This window comes from Cololabis saira, chromosome 10 (genome assembly GCF_033807715.1).
Source record: "Cololabis saira isolate AMF1-May2022 chromosome 10, fColSai1.1, whole genome shotgun sequence".
NCBI lineage: Eukaryota > Metazoa > Chordata > Actinopteri > Beloniformes > Belonidae > Cololabis > Cololabis saira.
In genome coordinates, this window is record NC_084596.1 from 30,986,129 (window position 1) to 31,005,133 (window position 19,005).

Consider the following 19,005-nt stretch of genomic DNA (forward strand, 5'->3'; position numbering starts at 1 on the left):
GTTTTTGAATTCAATTTAAAAAATATATATTATTTAATTAGTTTTATGTTTAAATTGACATAAAAGGCATTGAGACTTTTTACCTTTGCACATCTTGTCTTTCTCACACGGTATTATGATAAAAGATGACGTCATCACGATGCCGACAGTCAACCAATGAGATCGCATGACGTCACACTCAGGAAGTCATGCACATCGAATCTACCGGCTTTCTTGAAGTTGCATCTTGTTCCATGGTAGCACTTTGCACGGTATTCACGGTGAGTTAAAGAGCCACAGAAAGACCCCATGTGTTGTGTTTATGAAGCGTAGTTAGATTTCGGTACGGAAAATTAAAAAGTGTCCACTTTTGCGTCAGCTCGTTCGCTCTTTCTTGCAAGGCCACACGCTTCCTGCGGCTAGCAGCTAGGCTAACCGCTCCATTCATCTGGACGGAGCTCCGTTAGCTCCGTTAGCTCCTCAGTGTTGTCAAGGTTGAAGTGGCTGTTTGTGGCAAAATGCTGCTCCTCTATGTGTAGCCAGAATATGAAGGTGGTTAATAATAAAAAAAATACGGACCTCATGTTTTCATACACACCTTCACTTACAATGATGATGTCAAAGATGCATATGGTTGAATAACTTGACTGTAGTCATAAGTTTAGAATATACTTTCATAAGAAATGATTGCCAACGAAGCCACGTGTATATCCTTGTCATAACATTATGTGGATTTGTTTTCAAATGCATCATTTGGCTTGTTATGTGTAATACTTGAACTGTCATTGCAGAGAGATGTTGCTGCTGGTGCTGAGCGCCCTCCTCCTGCTCTTCTGCAACCTGGATGTGTGGTACTTCCTACGGGGGGCCCAGGTCTTCTTCCAGGCATATTTCCTGCCCAGAATAGGGGATATTCTAGCAGAGCAAAGTATTGATGGCATGGTCCTTCCCCATGATTTGGACTACTTGGGCCATATGAACAACTCAAGATATCTGAGGGAGTGTGACTTTGCTCGTTTTCACCATTACATGAGAAATGGGCTGTTTATGGCCTCATGGAAACTGGGGGCCAAAATGGTGGTAGGGGCCTCCACCATCCGGTACCGACGCTCCTTGGCCTTCCAAGAGGCTTTTGAGATTCGGACCAAAGTGCTAGGCTGGGATGAGAAGGCTTTTTACTTGGAGCAGCGCTTTGTTTCCAAAAAAGATGGCTTTGTGTCCGCAGTCATGCTTTGTAGGCAGAATGTGGTGCGTTGCAGCCCAGAGAGGATCATTGAATTTGTCTGCGAAAAAAAGGTAAGTAACTTTAAGGTGTGAATGAAAGAGCTGAGGGTAATAATTGTTTTATTTAGTGATTAATCTGCAGATTTCTAAACCAGGGATTGGTTTAGTTAGCCTATTAAACTTCAGAAAATAGAAATACACGCTTCAAGTTTGATATTACAAATGTGTACTGATTTAGTTGTCTCGATATAGACAAAAAAAGCTGATCATTTGAATTGGAGACATTAAAGAATCTTTTCTTCTTTTTTTAAAACAAAGAATGACGGTTATTCATTCTCATCTTATTAAACTAATCATTGTATAAATGAAAGGCCGGAAAACAGCAGTTAGAATCCAGTCAGTGCTTTTATTATCAGAAATGACAAAGCAGGAAATCATGTAATTTGAGAAACTTGAATTGTTTAATGGATTATTTAAATTCTCACAATGCTCTGTATTTCTACTGTTCTAGCTCTGTATTTGCAGTTCTAGTTTGTTTGTTTTTTTTTTGCCTTTTTTCTTTCTGTTTTTTTTTTGCTAACAATATGTTTGACTCTGCATTTATGTACAGATTGAATGTCCAGAGTTTTCAGAGGAGCTCAAACACTGGATCAGCTTCATTTCAGCCAGCAGCCAGGCGCTGAGGGCAGAGAGTGGATTGGAAAATAAGAACAAATGAAGTGACACCGTGAAACCACAAGTCATGAGTGTAGACACTCTTTCGAGGCATTGCACAGACACACGCAGCACTTACACCCACACATTTACATGTAGAAAGTTTTAGCTGACTTCCAGAAATCCATATACGTCTGATTTTGGTCAGTCTTACTGTGTATTTTTGTATGATGTGAATTCTCAACATATGACAGCTAATTATGAAAACTTGAACTGTACAGAAGTTATTCTCTGAAAAGAAAAAAAAAAGTGAACTCGGAAAGTAGCTTTATCCTTTTAACTTAAGTAGTTGAGTTTGAATAGACTGGTTTCAGACATCTTCACTCTCACTGAAAACAATTGTCTGAATTCAAGTAAGCATGTAGTGAAAAACCTAATCTTCCACTAACATCAGTGCATGTTTTAAAACAATCAGAATATTTTACGTGCCTGTTTCTTGTAGTTTACAGTTACAAAGAGTTATAACTTCTAACAGAGAAAAAAAAGAAAAACCGGTGTGAGGAAAAACTTGAATGGACAGATTCAGCATTTACTGATAAATATTGTATTCCTCCCATCAGTATTTTGCACAAATTAATCCTTGTTGAATATTTTAAAGGGAATATTCCATCTTGAGGGATCAATTTATCCGCACAATATTTGCTCCCTTGCCATAGTTAAAAAAACAAAACAAACAAAGTGGATGGCTTTTTGATTGGAATCGCATGTGTACATTGTTTTTCTTTTTTAAGAAAGTGTATGAATTTTGATTGGCACGTATAATAAGCAAATGATAACAAGAGGTTGCTGGCAACTTTTAAAAATGTGCAATGCAGAATGAACACTGAATGTTTGAATGTTCATATTTAGGAAACCAATTTGAGATGATCAACCTTCTCATTCGTGCATCAGAGCTTTTTTTTGTGACCAAAGTAATGTATTCTGTGTTTTGGGGAAATTAGATTTTTTAAAATGTATGGTTGATCTGTTATTTATGTTGTCAATGCACTGACAAAAAAATTCTGTTTAATATACCGAAGTTTGATTATATGCATTGTATGTTTATTTTCCACTTATTGTACATTATTTTTGAAATTGATTTATTTATCAGATATTATTTATTGTATTTGATCCTTTAAATGCGTTTTAAAATAAAAATGCACTGGAAATTACCTGGGTGAATTTTCTTTACAAGTCGAGTGCCAATGTGATTATATATTGACTGATCTGTGATGCTACTTGTCTAAACTGTAAAGAACAATTAGTAATCCAGGTAACCTGACATCAAGAGGGTTATTGGTTCAAATCCCAGCCAACTCTTTTGTTTTTATGTGATGTGGAGTTAGCATGTGTTCTCTCTGTCTTTGGATGTTTTCCAGCTATTCTGGCTTCCTCCTACAGTCTGAAAACATGCATATTAGGATCAATCAATCAAACCAACCAAACCAATTTGTGCAGAATTAAAACGTAAGCAAAAAAAAACACCACTAAACAAGTCCAAAATAGTTGAGGTTGGTATTTACAGCGATGATACTTTAATTACTTCTTAAAAATGAGTGTGTCCATGACGTCACTGTGGACCAGGGGGTTACAGCAGCTTTCAGTGTTTGTGTGGCGGAGAAAACTAGTGGAGAAAAGACAGGCTGGAGTTTCAATTACGGTATATGGAAATATTTTCCCAAAATACGGAAGGAATGGAGTTAAACCACAAAGGGTAGCCCAGTGTCACCAGCAGAATGAATGAATGAATTTATTTCGAACATGTATATAAAAAATAAAAATAAACAGTAACATCTTCATATACACATAGGTTCGATAAAGGAGTAGGAAGAAGTATACACTTTTTCCTAGTTCCTACCCCTTTATAACTATGAATTTACATTATTGCTTTTATATCTACACAATATCCATATAGTCTATATAAATACTACGTAAAGATGCCTATTACTACTTAATTATCCATATAAGTATATAGAAAATATAAATATTACATAAATATATCAATATATAGAAAATACAAATATATAAATCTATATAAATATATACTATATAAACTACATAAATATCCCTATAAATACATATATGCTACATACATAATAAATATATATAAACTATCCCTCTCAACATATAATATATACTACATAAATATTCACATAAATATCTAAACATATCTTAAGCAAGTATAATATATTTTCCCCATTTTATTTGTTTATCACACACCTCGTTAACCCATTTCCATATACCTGTTTATAAATAATTTTTTTGTATCTCTTTTTGAACAGATTTATGTAGAATCAAAACGGGTTGGATTTGAATTAATTGAGAGAATCTCATTAGGAAAACGGTGTTCTGCCAATCCTTGCTACCCGTCGAGAACTGCTTTGTGGTTCGGCGCATGCGCACAGTCGATTTTCAAAGTTTGATTGCCACGCCCATAATTTCTTACATCCCTTCAGTCCACGCTGCTGTTAACGGTGAGTAACATCCTCAAAATCCCTAAGAAGATACATATTTAAATATATATACAAGCCAGGAGAGATCATTTTAGATGCTTCCCGGGCCCAGATTTCTCCTTTTCTCTCTAAAAATCTGTTTCGCGGGGCAGTATCAGATCAGTGTTAGCTTAACTCTGCTAAGCTAATACACACGTAATTAAACACCGTGTTCTGTCGATTTCTGCTGCTTTGTCTAACAATGCTACCGCCGCATAAACCGATAGCGTCTCGCTATCGATTTTTGCTACCCTATCAAAAAATGCTACCTAATGGTTTTTTACCTTTTGTAGAGCTACAATTTTACTGTGTTTTACTCCCTAAACCACTCCCTTTTCCCCCAAGTGGTCCTTGTCTCTTGCCAGGTCGTCATTGTAAATAAAAATGTGTTCTTAATGACCTGCCTGGTTAAACAAAGGCCAATGACTGAATGAATATCAAATAAAGCGAGATAATTGTTTTTTTTCCCTCTATATCTTTAATGTTCACAAAGTGTAACGTAATTCATGTTATGGGTGGTGTATTTTGAAGGATCAAATACTCAACATATTATCCATATCCATATTATCAATTTTACATCAATATTTCAGGGGTAGCATAATTTGACAATCCAGTAACATCCTATCAAATAATGCTCCCGTCACTTAATGCATTCAGGTAAGATATTAATCACCTCACTGCCACTGCAGGATGAATGTCAGCATACTTACACCTCAATTTATCAATTTTAAATCACTATTTTTGGATTGATAATAAGTATAAAACAATAAGAAATAAAAGTAAAGGCACACAAACAAATTGTCTCAATTTCTCGTTTCAAAAAAACATTTAAAACAGTAGATGAACAGAGGGCAAAATCTAACATCACAATATTTTTTAGCATAATTTGATAATGCATTAACTATCAAATAATGCTCCCGTCACTTAATGCATTCAGGTAAGATTAATCAACTCACTGCCACTGCAGGATGAAGGTAAGCATACTTATACCCCCCAATTTATCCATTTTAAATCAATATTTCAGGGGTAGCATAATTTGATAGTCCAATATCATCCTGATGATGTTACTCGCCGTTAACAGCAGCGTGGATTGGAGGGATGAAATTTTGGGCGTGGCAATCACCATAGACATATACGTATATATGTCTATGGCAATCACACTTTGAAAACGACTTTGCGCGTGCACAGAACCACAAAGTAGCAGTTCTCGACGGGTAGCAAAGATTGACAGAACACACCGCATTAGTTCCCTGCACTTCACTTCTTCAGTGAGAGAAGGGAGTCATTTTCCTCCTCATGCATGTCAGATAAGTGATGCTCTCCTGACCTTATTGATCATACAGGACACACTGATTGAATTTATTCTAAACCGTCAAATCTCTTTCATCACTCACCGCAGCATCCTACTCCTGACTCTGACTCACTCATGCACCTAGATGTCTCACTTGATGTAATCATCAATTTAATTGGTCATAATATTTGGTAAATTATTGTTTTTATTTTAATTGTAAAACAATTTGTAATGCATGCATGTAAACCTATTTTATTTATTTTTTTAAAGATTTTATTTCACCTAGTTACACTGCTCTCAGTCAGGACAGCGTAAACAATCATGGAGGTGGACATGGCATATTTTCACATGATATAACTTTATAAGTCATCACCCAGCATTCCTGGTCATTAATCCATCTCATGTAAGAATATTTTCTTTTCCAGATTATTCTCTCTGAGAAGAGTGCACTAGTGTTCAGACAGGTACATAAAACCTGTTCATTTGTTTAACATTAAAGTCTTAAATAAAGTTGAATAATAATGACCCACTTCATAATAGTCAAGTTCCTGCTGAGCAGTCCAGCAGACATGCATCAAACAATCTATCCAAATGTCAACAGAACATGAATCACTGAAACATACAAAGAGAACAATACAAAGAACGGTCATTTGTTTATACTGTTCTCTTGTAATGTTTCTATGATTCCAGTTCTGTTAATTTGGATTGATTGATTGATTGATTCATGTCAGCTGTATTGCTCAGCAGGGCATTATAATGCAAGTTCACCCTTTGCAATTAACTTGTATTTATCTGGGATATTTAACATTGGAATTGGAAAGTGAAGAAGACATTTTAAATATCCAAAATCAATTCACAATTGTATTTCTCCTGTTGCTCTTGTTAGAAATGGAAGGCAAGTGGGACGAGGTGTTCAAGTACCTCTCTGAGGGAATATACCCTTCTGGGTACAATAAATCCCAGAAATTGAACCTCAGAAGGTACTCTGAGAAATTCAATTTAAAGGGTGAGTATCTGAAATACATTCAAATGTAGCTATTGCAATACATGTATTTGTCTGATTATTTAATTGTTTTAATGAATTTCTATTTCAGACGGTGAGCTCTTCTTTGGAGAGAGGAAGGCAATAAAAACCTCAGCAGATGCCAAAACCATTTTTAACGAGTTTCACAACTCACCCATTGGAGGGCATACTGGAATGGTAAAAACACGACATGCTATCTCCGCCAGATTTTATTGGAAGGGAATGAGTGTTGACATCGATACCTGGGTATGTTCATACAAGTTTCTATTCTGTTTTTTATTGGTTATTTATGTGGCGAGAGTCATACGTGCTGACCATTCAGCCAAAGGGACATCCCTGTGGCCAAGTGACCAGGATGCATGATCAATTGGAGGCATAGATCAATCGGTCATAGGACCGTCAACTGTAATGTTTATTTTAAGTTTTCTGAAAGCTATAAAAATGTTAATTGTTTAAGGTGCTGGAATGTGACAAGTGCCAGAGGGTTGGCCAAGCAAAAGCCGCCTCAAAGCCACTCCCGTGTATTAAGGTAAATCATATAGAACTGTAGTGATAGTTATTTAGTGTACTGTCACTAATATGCCAAACTTATATTTCCCTTACTACTCTTTCTATGATTTTTTTGTATAATCTCCCACTTATAATAATTTTTAATACCTTGTCTTCTTAAATGATCCTTTTTTGTATCCTCTCATTGATATATTGCTTGCTTCTTTGTATTGAATATTAATGATTAATAAGTGAGGGAACTGCAACATAACTTTGTATTTATGTTTTGTATTGTTTCCTTTATCTTGTTTTTATGAAAAGGCACATTTTTTATCCTTTTGCTTGGTTTTAATATTTTAGTGTTTTTTTCTACTGATGTTTTAACTTATTTTGATTCCTATCTTGGGGCCGTCCTTCTTGTTCTTTGTTCTTTTAGCCAAAGCACTGTTGTCACTTTATCTTATCCTGTGTTGTTGAGTGTATGGTTTTAGATTGTATGAGGAGGCACTCACTGTGAACCAATTTTACCCAAGGGTACTATAATAAATCTATCTATCTATCTATCTATCTATCTATCTATCTATCTATCTATCTATCTATCTATCTATCTATCTATCTATCTATCTATCTATCTATCTATCTATCTATCTATCTATCTATCTATCTATCTATCTATCTATCTATCTATCTATCTATCTATCTATCTATCTATCTATCTATCTATCTATTGATTATTCTTTTTGTTTTTTTTATACTTGGTTGCTACAGCACTGTAAATGTTCTCAATCTGGAACTAAAAGTAATTTTGTTTTACTTCATAGGTGTCTGCCGTCTGGGAGCTGTTGGGAATTGACCTAACTGGACCTCTGCCCAAAACAGCGAATGGTTTCCAGTACATCCTGACAGCTACAGACTATTATTCAAAATGGGTCGAGGCTTTCCCACTGCGGAGCAAGACAGCAGCAGAAGTGGGACGCCATGTGTGTTCTCTCATTTACAGACATGGTTGTCCCAAAAGGATCTTGTCTGATCAGGGAAGAAAATTTGTTAATGAAGTATGTGCATATTAAAGTACTATCATGTACACTGCTGAAATGACAACGTTGTGGTGTTATGTGTTTTTTTGTTTGTTGTTTACAGTAATTTCTGTTGTTTCAGCTCAACTCAAGCCTTTGTGAGATGCTGGGCATAGACAGGAGTGTGACAGCGGCATATCATCCTCAAGCAAATGGCCTGGATGAAACGACGAACCACAACATCAATCGGCAAGTTTATTTCTCTGGTTTTTGTCAAACTGTTCTCAATAGAATATCCTGTTTTAATCCAGGTAAAAAATACTTTTATTAATTTATACTCGATATTATTCATAGATTTCATATATTTATGTATATATATATATATATATATGTATATGTATATGTATATATATATATATATATATATATATATATATATATATATATATGTGTTAAGCCCAAAATATGTCCGTCCGTCGTCTTCCGCTTATCCGGGTTCGGGTCACGCCCAAAATATGTAGTCATTGAGATATATATATATATATATATATATATATATATATATATATGTATCATGTGATATCATTGTTGTATGCCGTGCATAAAAGGTGTGACACATATGGAACTGTGGAATTGTTGGTTTATCTTGCTTCATTTCACATCTTAGAGTCCTCACTCAGCTAGTGAACGAGAGGCAGGACAACTGGGACGTCTTCCTGGAGGCAACATTGTTCTCCCTGAGGTCCACAGTCCATATAACAACAAAAAAGACCCCATTTTTGTTGTTGTATGGACGAGAGCCGGTTTTCCCGTCTGAGGTTCCTGTTGATATGCCGGTAAGTTTGTTTCTCATTATTCTCATTGTCATTAACCCTCCTGAATTGGGCCAAGGAAGGAAGAAGAGGGAAGGATGCAAAGGGAAGTAAAAAAGGATGGAGGAAAGAGGGAAGGAAAGTAAGAAAGAGAAGAGGTAGCGTGGAAAGGAAATAGAAAGGAAGGAGGATGGAGGAAATAAAAAGGGAAAGAGAAGAAGGAAAAAAGGGAAGTGGGAGGAAGGACAGAAGGAAGGAAAGAAAGGAGGCAGTAAAGAGGAAGCACAATAGCTGTCATGAGAAATGATCGTGTGTGTGTGTGTGTGTGTGTGTGTGTGTGTGTGTGTGTGTGTGTGTGTGTGTGTGTGTGTGTGTGTGTGTGTGTGTGTGTGTGTGTGTGTGTGTGTGTGTGTGTGTGTGTACACTCTTGACAATTAGAAACTACTTGAAGAATATAGCAATATCAATATGGCGGTATTTTGCAAAAAATATTGTGATGTTAGATTTTGCCCTCTGTTCATCTACTGTTTTAAATGTTTTTTGAAACGAGAAATTTAGACAATTTATTGTTTGTGTGTCTTTACTTACTTACTATTTCTTATTATTTTATACTTATTATCAATCCAAAAATAGTGATTACAAAATTGATAAATTGAGGTGTAAGTATGCTGACATTCATCCTGCAGTGGCAGTGAGATTAGTATCTTACCTGAATGCATTAAGTGATGGGAGCATTATTTGATAGGATGTTGCCGGACTATCAAATTATGCTACCCCTGAAATATTGATTTAAAATTGATAATATGGGGTGTTGAGTATTTGATCCTTCAAAATACACTACCCATGACATGAATTGCATTACACTTTGTAAACATTATATGATAAAGAGAATTTATTTATTTGATATTCATTCAGTCATTGGCCTTTGTTTAACCAGGCAGGTCATTAAGAACACATTTTTATTTACAATAACGGCCTGGCAAGAGACAAGGACCATTTGGGGGAAAGGAAGTGGGTTAGGGAGTAAAACACAGTAAAATTGTATCTCTACAATGGTAGACACCATTAGGTAGCATTTTTTGATAGGGTAGCAAAAATCGATAGACAGACGCTATCGGATTATGCAGCGGTAGCATTGTTAGACAAAGCAGCAGAAATCGACAGAACACTGTATTACTGTGAGAGTCAAAAAATAGTCATAAAATGCCAATGGAAAATGACATTGAGCTGTTGAGTTCATAAGTTATTTTTTTGTGTTTTACTACAACTGTAGCCTACAGTCATGGCCTTTGAGGCACAAATATGTTTACATGTTTTTTACAGACTTTCTGTTTGCACTTTTGTTATTGCACTAAAAATGTACACTATTACAGAATGGACGTTCTGCTTTCTTTCAATTGTTTTATATTAATTTATACAATTTTAAATTAAGAAGGACAGGATTGTGTTTAAGAAAGATACTTTATTTTATTCAGTTAATTTTGTTATTTTGTATTAAAGTGAATTGCTGGATAATAATTTGTTTTCCATGTGTTCATGGCAATCAAAAAATGCATCGTATTCAATTCAGGTTCGAGTCAAAAAGTTAAAAAATCGTTTCACTCACAAAAAAAGGGGCTAAAAAAATTCACCACGTCAGGAAGGGTGAAGGCAACCGGGTTGGCCGGTCCTACCGACGAGGTGTCCATTTATTTATTTTTCAGGCAGTTGGCAACCCATTCTGCATATATAGCAAGAAACTGTTCTGATATGTAGGCTGCGTCCGAAATTCCATACTTCCACCCTAATGAGTATGCAAAAACAGTATGTGAGATTTTTTTGTGCGTCCGAAACATTAGTACGTACGCTCTATCCATACTCATTTTTTTAGTGTGGATTGATGGACACTAGCCAAGCAGAAACTTCCCACAATGCAATGCAGCAGCGTTTGGTTGCTAAGTGATACGTATATGTCATAAGTATAATATTAAATATAATAATATTATTATATAATATTAATATTATAATACTCGTATATAATAATATTATATAATGTCATCTTGTTTCGGCCAGGATAAACGGGAAATAGCGGAGCGGTGCTGCTACGCTGTGTGATATTTACTCAAAAGTGTACCGAACTTAAGTATACTTTTTAGTATATACTGTTTAGTAGGGCATTTCGGATGCACCGGTAGACTCATTAATTTAGGTGTTAAATAGTAAAATTTTGTGAAAGAAAAGCTTTAATTTGCAGAGTTAAGCCTTCAATTGAGGGTTATATGCAGTAATCGAGTTGAGGGGGGATGAGGGGGGATGGCATCCCTCCTGAAATAAAAACGGTCAAAATCATCCCCCCTGTAAAGCTGCCATCCCCCCTTTCCATCCCGTCATTTCATGAATGAATGTGGTTTTACTGCTATTTCAACATTTAGAGTCATCACCATTAAAAATAACAGTAGAAAAAATACTTATTTGACAATTTTCATCTGTTTCAAGTAAATTTTCACTTGAAATAAGTAGAAAAATCTGCCATTGGGACAAGATTTATCTTCTTATTACAAGCAAAAAAATCTTGTTCCATTGGCAGATTTTTCTACTTATTTTAAGTGAAAATCTACTTGAAACAAGTGAAAATTGTTGTTTTTTCCAGTGACGAGTCTTTTTTTTAAGTCTAATGAGATTTTTTTTACTAAAATAAGACATTTTAACTAGAAATAAGACAAATATTCTTGTTAAGATTTTGAGTTTTTGCAGTGATCCATTTTACTTATCCTGTGAAGGACAGAGTCATATTGATAAGTTCAGAAAAGTGTTTTTTATTTTTGTGTTTTGATGTATTTGATGTAAGCCCAGTGGATATTTAAAGCTTACAGAAGGCTGCATTTAACTGCTGCTATGTCATTCCTGCAGTATTTCTGCAGGCGTTTTGGTCAGTGCTATTATTTGTAATATATTATATTATTTGTAATCAGCACAAATGATCTGTCCCCATATGATAAAATCCACCATCCCCCCTGACTTTTTTTTTTACAACTCGAGTACTGGTTATATGTTACGACGGAGTATTAGGGCCAAACTAAGACAAAAAAAAAAGGAAATTACAAGAATAAAGTCGTAAAATTACGAGAATAAAGTCGTAAAGTTACGAGAATAAAGTCGTAATATTACGAGAATAAAGTCGTAAAATTACGAGAATAAAGTCGTAATATTACGAGAATAAAGTCGTAATTCTGAGCAGTCTTCTCCCTGTGTTAAAATGAGGAATATTGAGCATCTTGTGAAGTTATATTTTGGTATCCGCTTCACAAATAAGTAAATACTTCACCTTTTGGCACATTATCAGTATAAGGACTTTAAAGCGATTTTGCAAACAACTGTGTCTATTTCGAAGAAGGAACTACGGAAGAGTATTGGGCCAGGCAGGGGAAAAATACAAGTTGAAATGCTGAGGAAAAAAGGCGAAATTTTGACTTTATTCACGACATTACGACTTTTTTTCTCGAAGTGCACAATAAAAAAAATCTTCCACTCTCAAATTTTTTTTCTCTTGCATGGCCCTAATACTCTTCCGTAATATGTTATATTTTCCAACGTATACATAGAAAATGTAAACCAGGTTGGATTTTGGAGGGCTTTTAATTTGAAATTCACAGGTCTTTAAAAAATTAAACCCATTGGGTTTCCGGTGTCCGAGTTGTGACCACGCCCACTCCACTTCCTGTAAACAAACCAACAGAAGGCGTGTTTCCGTTTATGTCACTGCCGTCCCGTCGGTTGTTTTTTACCGAGACTTTCTACTCCCTTCGACGATGGCTCAAGCCGGGGTCCTCCTGGACAAGGACCAGTTCAACTGCTCCATCTGCCTGGACGTGCTGAGGGACCCGGTGACGATCCCGTGCGGCCACAGCTACTGCTGCCACTGCATCCGCAACTACTGGGACCAGGACGACCTGCTCGGGCTGTTCGTGTGTCCGCAGTGCCGGCACAGCTTCACCCCGAGGCCGGCGCTGGCCAGGAACACCATGCTGGCCGACGTGGTGGAGAAGTTCCGGACCACGGGGCTCCGGGAGGACTCCCCCCCGGAGGACGGCCACGGCTTCGCCCGGGGAGACGACGTGGAGTGCGACGTGTGCGTCGGGAGGAAGAAGCGAGCCGTCAAGTCGTGCCTGGTGTGTCTGGCCTCGTACTGCGACCTGCACGTCCAGCCGCACTACGAGTCCGCCGCCTTCAAGAAGCACAAGCTGGCGTCGGCGTCCCGGCGGCTGCAGGAGACCATCTGTCCCCGCCACGACAAGCTGCTGGAGGTTTTCTGCAGGACCGACAGACGCTGCATCTGCTACCTCTGTCTGACGGACGAGCACAAGGGCCACGACACGGTGCTGGCGGAGACGGAGATACAGCACAAGCAGGTGTTACCACGTATACCGATCTGGCGAGCACGGAGGAGTATCGGGGACAGGCAGGAGAAATAATGTTGGAGAGGGGAAGATTTGTTTTTATTGTGCATAGGTTTTTATTGTCGAAATGTTACGGAAGAGTATTAGGGCCAGACAGGAGAAAAAATAAAATGAATATTTTAGAGGAGGAAGATTTTTTTTTTTCATTATGCACTTCGAGAAAAAAGTCAAACTTTCGTGAATAAAGTTGAAATGTTGAGAAAAGGGGCGAAATTTCGACTTTATTCACGAAATTTTGACTTTTTTCTCAAAATTGTACTTCAACATTAATTTTTGACTTTTTTCTCGACTTTTTGACTTTTTTCTCGAAGTGCATAATGAACAAAAAACCTTCCTCTAAAATATTTTTATTTTTCTCCTGCCTGGCCCTAATACTCTTCCATAAGGAAAGTCCAGATGGTGGTGGACAAGTAACTGATGATTAATTGGTCAAAGCATTTCCATTTCTTGTATGATTTGATCTACCAAAAGTGATTCAAGGAATAACAACTGGCAAAACTCAACAAGAGTCATGGACACTATATGCATGCATTTAAAAAAAAAAAAGTAAATTTAATTTGTAATTTCATAGATTTTTGTGAATTAGGTTGAAGAAAAAAAACAATACAATACCAGTACATTACAAGTATTCTATTGAAAAAGAAAATTGTCTAACTACGCTGTACCCCAGATAATATGTCTCAAGGGTCATGGACACTATATGCATGCATTTAAAAAATAAAAAAGGACATTTTATTTTTAATTTGACTGATTTTGGTCAATCTTCAGTTAGGATGAAGAAAACACAATACAATTACAAGTATTCTATTGAAAAAGAACATTGTCTAACTACGCCTTACTCCAGATAATGTCTCAAGGGTCAGCTTTGCTATCTTTTTTTTTTTTAATCAAGATCAAGGTGCGGGATACTCTTGTCTGTGTGACAAACAAATCCCTCACATGATTTACAATCAAGCCTAACTGGCCTTTGAGAAGCTTTGGAAATAGGGCAAAGGTCAGAGTGTGTTTGCATGGATTGAAATATGTATGAAATCATAATTTTTATACACACACACACACACTCATATATATATATATATATATATATATATATATTATATATATTAGTGTTTCTTGCAACTTCTGTATAAGTTTAGTGTAATAGAGCTTGAGTGAATGACACTGGGGGCATTGACCATTTTAAGTCTAGTTTGCGGTTTTGGCTGTTTGTTTTTAAAGAAACACACACATTACAAAAGGGACAAACTTGTGAACAGCAGTGTTGAGTGTATGTAACAGGCAGATTTGGAGGCAGAAAAGAAAACACCAAAGTTGTAAAGGTGTTATATCTCTATTTTTTTAATTCATGGATATTTTGTGTGAGTTTGTCTATAACAATTTTCAATATGACTTAACATGTCAAAGTGGCACATGAGAGCCAGGATGCAGACAATATATTTCAATTCAATTCAATTTTATTTATATAGCGTTTATTACAATATAAGTTGTCTCTAGGTGCTTTCCAGAGACACAGAACATGAGGTATACTGTATCTTTGAGCTTTAATCATTAAAGTGGCGTGTGTTTTACATTTTCTTTGTCAGAGGGAGCTTGGTGACATGAAGCAGAGCTCCCAGTTCAGGATTCAGCAAAGAGAGAAAGAGGCGCAGGAGCTGAGACAAGCCATTTTCTCTCTCACTGTAAGTGCTGATGAACAGCTTCTCTTTGAATGTTATCTTTCACATTATGTGAAAGAACCTGCCATTCATTAACATCACAGCATGGCACACTTGTGAATCCTCTTGGAGTCTAGTCTTTTACTACAGTCCTCACCTCTCCCCTGCTGTCTGTTCCCTTGTGTTTCCCTCCAGCGTTCAGCTCGAGCCACAGCCGAGGAGTGCGATGCCATTTTTACAGAAATGATTCGTTCAATGGAGCTGAAGCGCTTTGAAGTGAGAGAGCTGATCAAGGCCCAGGAAAAGATGGCCATAACTGAGGCTGAGCAGCTGCTGGAGAAGATCCAAAAGGAGATCACTGAACTGAAAAAGAATGAAGCTGAACTTGACCAGTTGTCCCGCACAGAGGACCCTGTCCATTTCCTTCAGGTAACTTCTCGCAGCTTTATTTTATTTATTTATGTCTCTGAATCTGGTGACAAAGCAGCACACTGTCAAGCGCCAACTTCCTTTTCCAATATTTGTTCAGAGTTGTGAGTCCCTTCATGCCCCAGCTGCTCTGTCAGCTTCACCTTCACTCAGCGCTGACCCGGGCCTGTCCTTCGGTCCGGTGATGACAGCTGTGGCCGACTTTAAGGGACTCCTACAGGAGGTGTGTCAGGGAGGATTTGTCAGCATCTATGAGAGAGGTAGGTGCCCACATTTTGTCATAAAGGGATACGTAACCTGTTCCCTTGACACTTTAGTTATTTTTTTTAACTTTTCTCTTTTTGCAGTGAGAGCTATAACAATCGTAGGTCCTCAAAATGCTGCCGCTCAGTGTAACACGATGCTTGTGGGTCAGACTGTATCAGCCAAGCTAACCGAATCACCAACACGTGAGTTTGTTCATGCTTGTCTCTTTAAAATACAAAGAACTCAGTGTGAAAGGAAGTGCATCTCTATAGACCTTTTTCGTGACTTAAATACTTAACTTTCATCGGATACAGTCAACTACGGAGCATTAAGGTCCATCACAAGCCTTGAAACTGTTACGTGCCATTATGTATCCATATCCTCAGGTTGGATGGTTGGATTTGTACGACTGAGTATTAGGGCCAAACTAAGACAAAAAAAAGGAAATTACGAGAATAAAGTCATAATAATATGAGAATAAAGTCATAAAATTACGAGAATAAAGTCATAATAATATGAGAATAAAGTCGTAATATTTTGAGAATAAAGTCGTAATATTTTCAGAATAAAGTTGTAATATTACGAGAATAAAGTTGTAATATTACGAGAATAAAGTCGTAATATTACGAGAATAAAGTCGTAATATTAGGAGAATAAAGTCGTGATATTAAATATATTATAAATATATAAATATAACTTCATAAGATGCTCAATATTCCTCATTTTAACACAGGGGAGAAGATGCTCTTCCTGTTAGAGTTCTCATAAATTATAGTCTTTATTACGACTTTATTCTCATAATATTATGACTTTATTCTCATAATGTTACGACTTTATTCTCGTAATGTTACGACTTTATTCTCGCAACATTATGACTTTATTTTCGTAATTTTACGACTTTATTCTCATGATATTATGACTTTATTCTCGTAATTTCCAATTTTTTTTTTTTTCGAGTTTTATAGTTTAAAAATTGTATTTTCTTTGTTATTGTTGTAGCTGTAATATATCCAATCACAAATATATAACACAAAAACACTAATATGAAAAAGTAAACATCTAAATACACAGTTCAGGTTTGAGCTGCTTTCTTTGTTTTTTCATGATATTATACCTTTTGTTAAAAATAAAGTCTTTCCAGCCTTTTCTCATAATGTTTCAGCAGAAACTCCCCGTTCAGCATGTTTGTTCACAGTAGAGTCTGCTGAATCAGCATGGGTGTTGTGGATTCTGACACCTGTATCTTGCTTCTTGTGTCCCTGTTGTCGCAGCTGACCCTCCTCTCGGTCTTGACCAAACTCCCGTGAGTCCCCTGAGCCCCCTGAACCCGCTGAACCCCTTCCTCAGTCCAGGACCTTCTGTGCCCACCTTCAACTTCTCACCGTTTGGTAAATACAGCATTCCTTTAAGCTTTAACATGGAGATAAAACATGCAGGGATCAATTTACTTCATATGAGACCGCTGAAATACAAAAGCGAAACAAAATAAAAGCAGGCCAAAACACCAGCACAGACATTTATAACACTGGGCTCACAAGTTGATCTTAAATGAACATTCTGCAGTTAAAACAACCCTAGGTCCATTTTTAAATGGTTAGGTATATAAACTTTCATTGGAGACCAAAATTATATTAATCAAAGCAGTTTTGAATAGAACAAAATATGTGTTTTAGAGCAATATGGCCATTAATGTTAGCAGAGAGGGCAATTAAACTACATCAAAATAAATAGCTATTTTAAGGCCCTGACAAGACTTCCAATTATCATTCCACTTGAGTGATAGTGCAGATAGGGTCCCTTACAGACAAATTAAAGTTATAATAACTCTGTTCAGAAGGTGTTTTAGAAAGGACTGTTTGTACAAGCGCCTCCTTCCAGTCGCCATCACCTTGGTATAAATCCAAGTGGAATATCACACAAACTACAGTCAATAGATGTGAAGGGAGGGGAGTTCATGGTCTCTGCTTCAATAGATCTGGATCAGTACTTAGATATGTAACAGAATAGGCAAGCGTGTGAAGCAGAGGCCATGAACAGTACTCCTTTTGCGTCTATTGACAATAGTTTTGTGCAACATCTCAACCCAACTTGTACGGACTTATAACAAGATAAAATAGGACATTATTTTGACATGAGTCTATTGCTCCGAGGCAGGGGACGAAGTAGATTTAATTCCTCGTCAGAACCACTGCAAGTGTTTGTCTATTTAAAAAAGAAAACTTGTAGAGTCAGCGACTGCTAATGTATTAGTGTAGTGGTGCTTCCATTTATGTCATTTTAGTCCCTAACTAATATGCTTCTTATCATCTAATAAAAGACCCGGGTTGTTTTAACTCCAGAATGTCCCCTTAGCGTTGTTAATGGCACCACATAAGCATCTGTCAGCTCACTCTCTGTCAAGTGTGTAACTCCTCCGCTGTCTGTCATTTTTGTATGGTGGTTATTCAAACACAATTTTCTAAATGACAATATTTTCTCAGTCCTCTCCTCAAATACATGCCTTTCATCCTCTTTTCTTTTTTTTCTTGACCTGCTTCTGGGTGCTGAAGATTAATCATCCATCTTTTGTTTGCTTAGGCTCCAAACTGTCGTCGGGATCCAGGCCGAGACACCTCCAACGCCGCCCCATCTCCAAGAGGAAATAGCCATCGGACTCATCTTTTCACACGCACCCACACAGGCTGAATGTCATTTCACTCCCGTGCTGTCCACATACAAATCTGCACTGCCGCTCCCGAGCTGGACCTTTTAAAAAAATAGTTAATCTTTTGGAATTAGTTTAATTACTTTGTTATCAGCTTTACTTGAATCTTTCATTATAGACGGGGCGGCAGAGGCGGGAGGAGAGCAACACAGAATCCCCCGTTGACGGTACACTTCACTAGAAAAGCGGGACAATTATTTTCAGTATTAACATCCGTTTGTAATACAAGGAAGTTTTTAGTTTCTGTGGTTTTATAAGCATTATTTATTTTAAATCAAAACTCTGTGAACATTAATTTTGCTTTGAAAAGTTGTTATAATTAGTAACACGACAATAAAAAGCAAACGGTGTAGACTCTTTTCAGTGTGTGTTTATCCAGACAGGGCGGGGTTTGTATTTCACTGTACAAACACATCAAGCGTAGAACTTCCCACGCAAGCATGATGCAGTGCTTTCCTGCGAAAACACAAAGTATCGGGTTTCATTTGAAGGTCGTGGATCAGTTGCTCTTTGTG

General features: G+C 36.9%; 2 protein-coding genes across 3 annotated transcripts; both read left to right on the top strand.

Annotated features, from left to right (window-relative positions):
- Nucleotides 1-160: 160 nt before the first annotated feature.
- Nucleotides 161-3,002, top strand: si:ch73-52e5.2 (protein THEM6). The gene is made up of 3 exons (XM_061731166.1): nt 161-260; nt 771-1,275; nt 1,814-3,002. Exons 2-3 carry the CDS (start codon nt 775-777, stop codon nt 1,919-1,921), a joined length of 609 nt encoding a protein of 202 aa, XP_061587150.1. The 5' UTR covers nt 161-260; nt 771-774; the 3' UTR covers nt 1,922-3,002.
- Nucleotides 3,003-5,955: 2,953 nt separating this feature from the next.
- Nucleotides 5,956-18,849, top strand: ftr67 (finTRIM family, member 67). 2 transcript variants are annotated; one of them, XM_061732522.1, is made up of 13 exons: nt 5,956-6,082; nt 6,566-6,685; nt 6,774-6,949; nt 7,161-7,232; nt 8,014-8,247; nt 8,351-8,457; nt 8,876-9,044; nt 15,040-15,135; nt 15,307-15,540; nt 15,641-15,800; nt 15,888-15,989; nt 17,058-17,174; nt 18,364-18,849. In XM_061732522.1, the coding sequence occupies exons 2-13, from the start codon at nt 6,568-6,570 to the stop codon at nt 18,429-18,431; spliced, it is 1,653 nt and encodes a 550-aa protein (XP_061588506.1). In that variant the 5' UTR covers nt 5,956-6,082; nt 6,566-6,567; the 3' UTR covers nt 18,432-18,849. The 2 variants fall into 2 exon arrangements, with proteins under 2 accessions (XP_061588506.1, XP_061588507.1); XM_061732523.1 differs by lacking the exons at nt 5,956-6,082; nt 6,566-6,685; nt 6,774-6,949; ... (2 more) ...; nt 8,351-8,457; nt 8,876-9,044 and adding an exon at nt 12,709-13,408.
- Nucleotides 18,850-19,005: the final 156 nt, after the last annotated feature.

Bases quoted from the DNA above. Each gene is read 5' to 3' on its own strand.
- ftr67 (XM_061732522.1), top strand. From the start codon at position 6,568: ATGGAAGGCAAGTGGGACGAGGTGTTCAAGTACCTCTCTGAGGGAATA. The intron at 7,233-8,013 runs GTAAATCATATA...TTTACTTCATAG, and splicing joins AGCCACTCCCGTGTATTAAG to GTGTCTGCCGTCTGGGAGCT. The intron at 15,136-15,306 runs GTAAGTGCTGAT...GTTTCCCTCCAG, and splicing joins AAGCCATTTTCTCTCTCACT to CGTTCAGCTCGAGCCACAGC.
- si:ch73-52e5.2 (XM_061731166.1), top strand. From the start codon at position 775: ATGTTGCTGCTGGTGCTGAGCGCCCTCCTCCTGCTCTTCTGCAACCTG. The intron at 1,276-1,813 runs GTAAGTAACTTT...ATTTATGTACAG, and splicing joins AATTTGTCTGCGAAAAAAAG to ATTGAATGTCCAGAGTTTTC.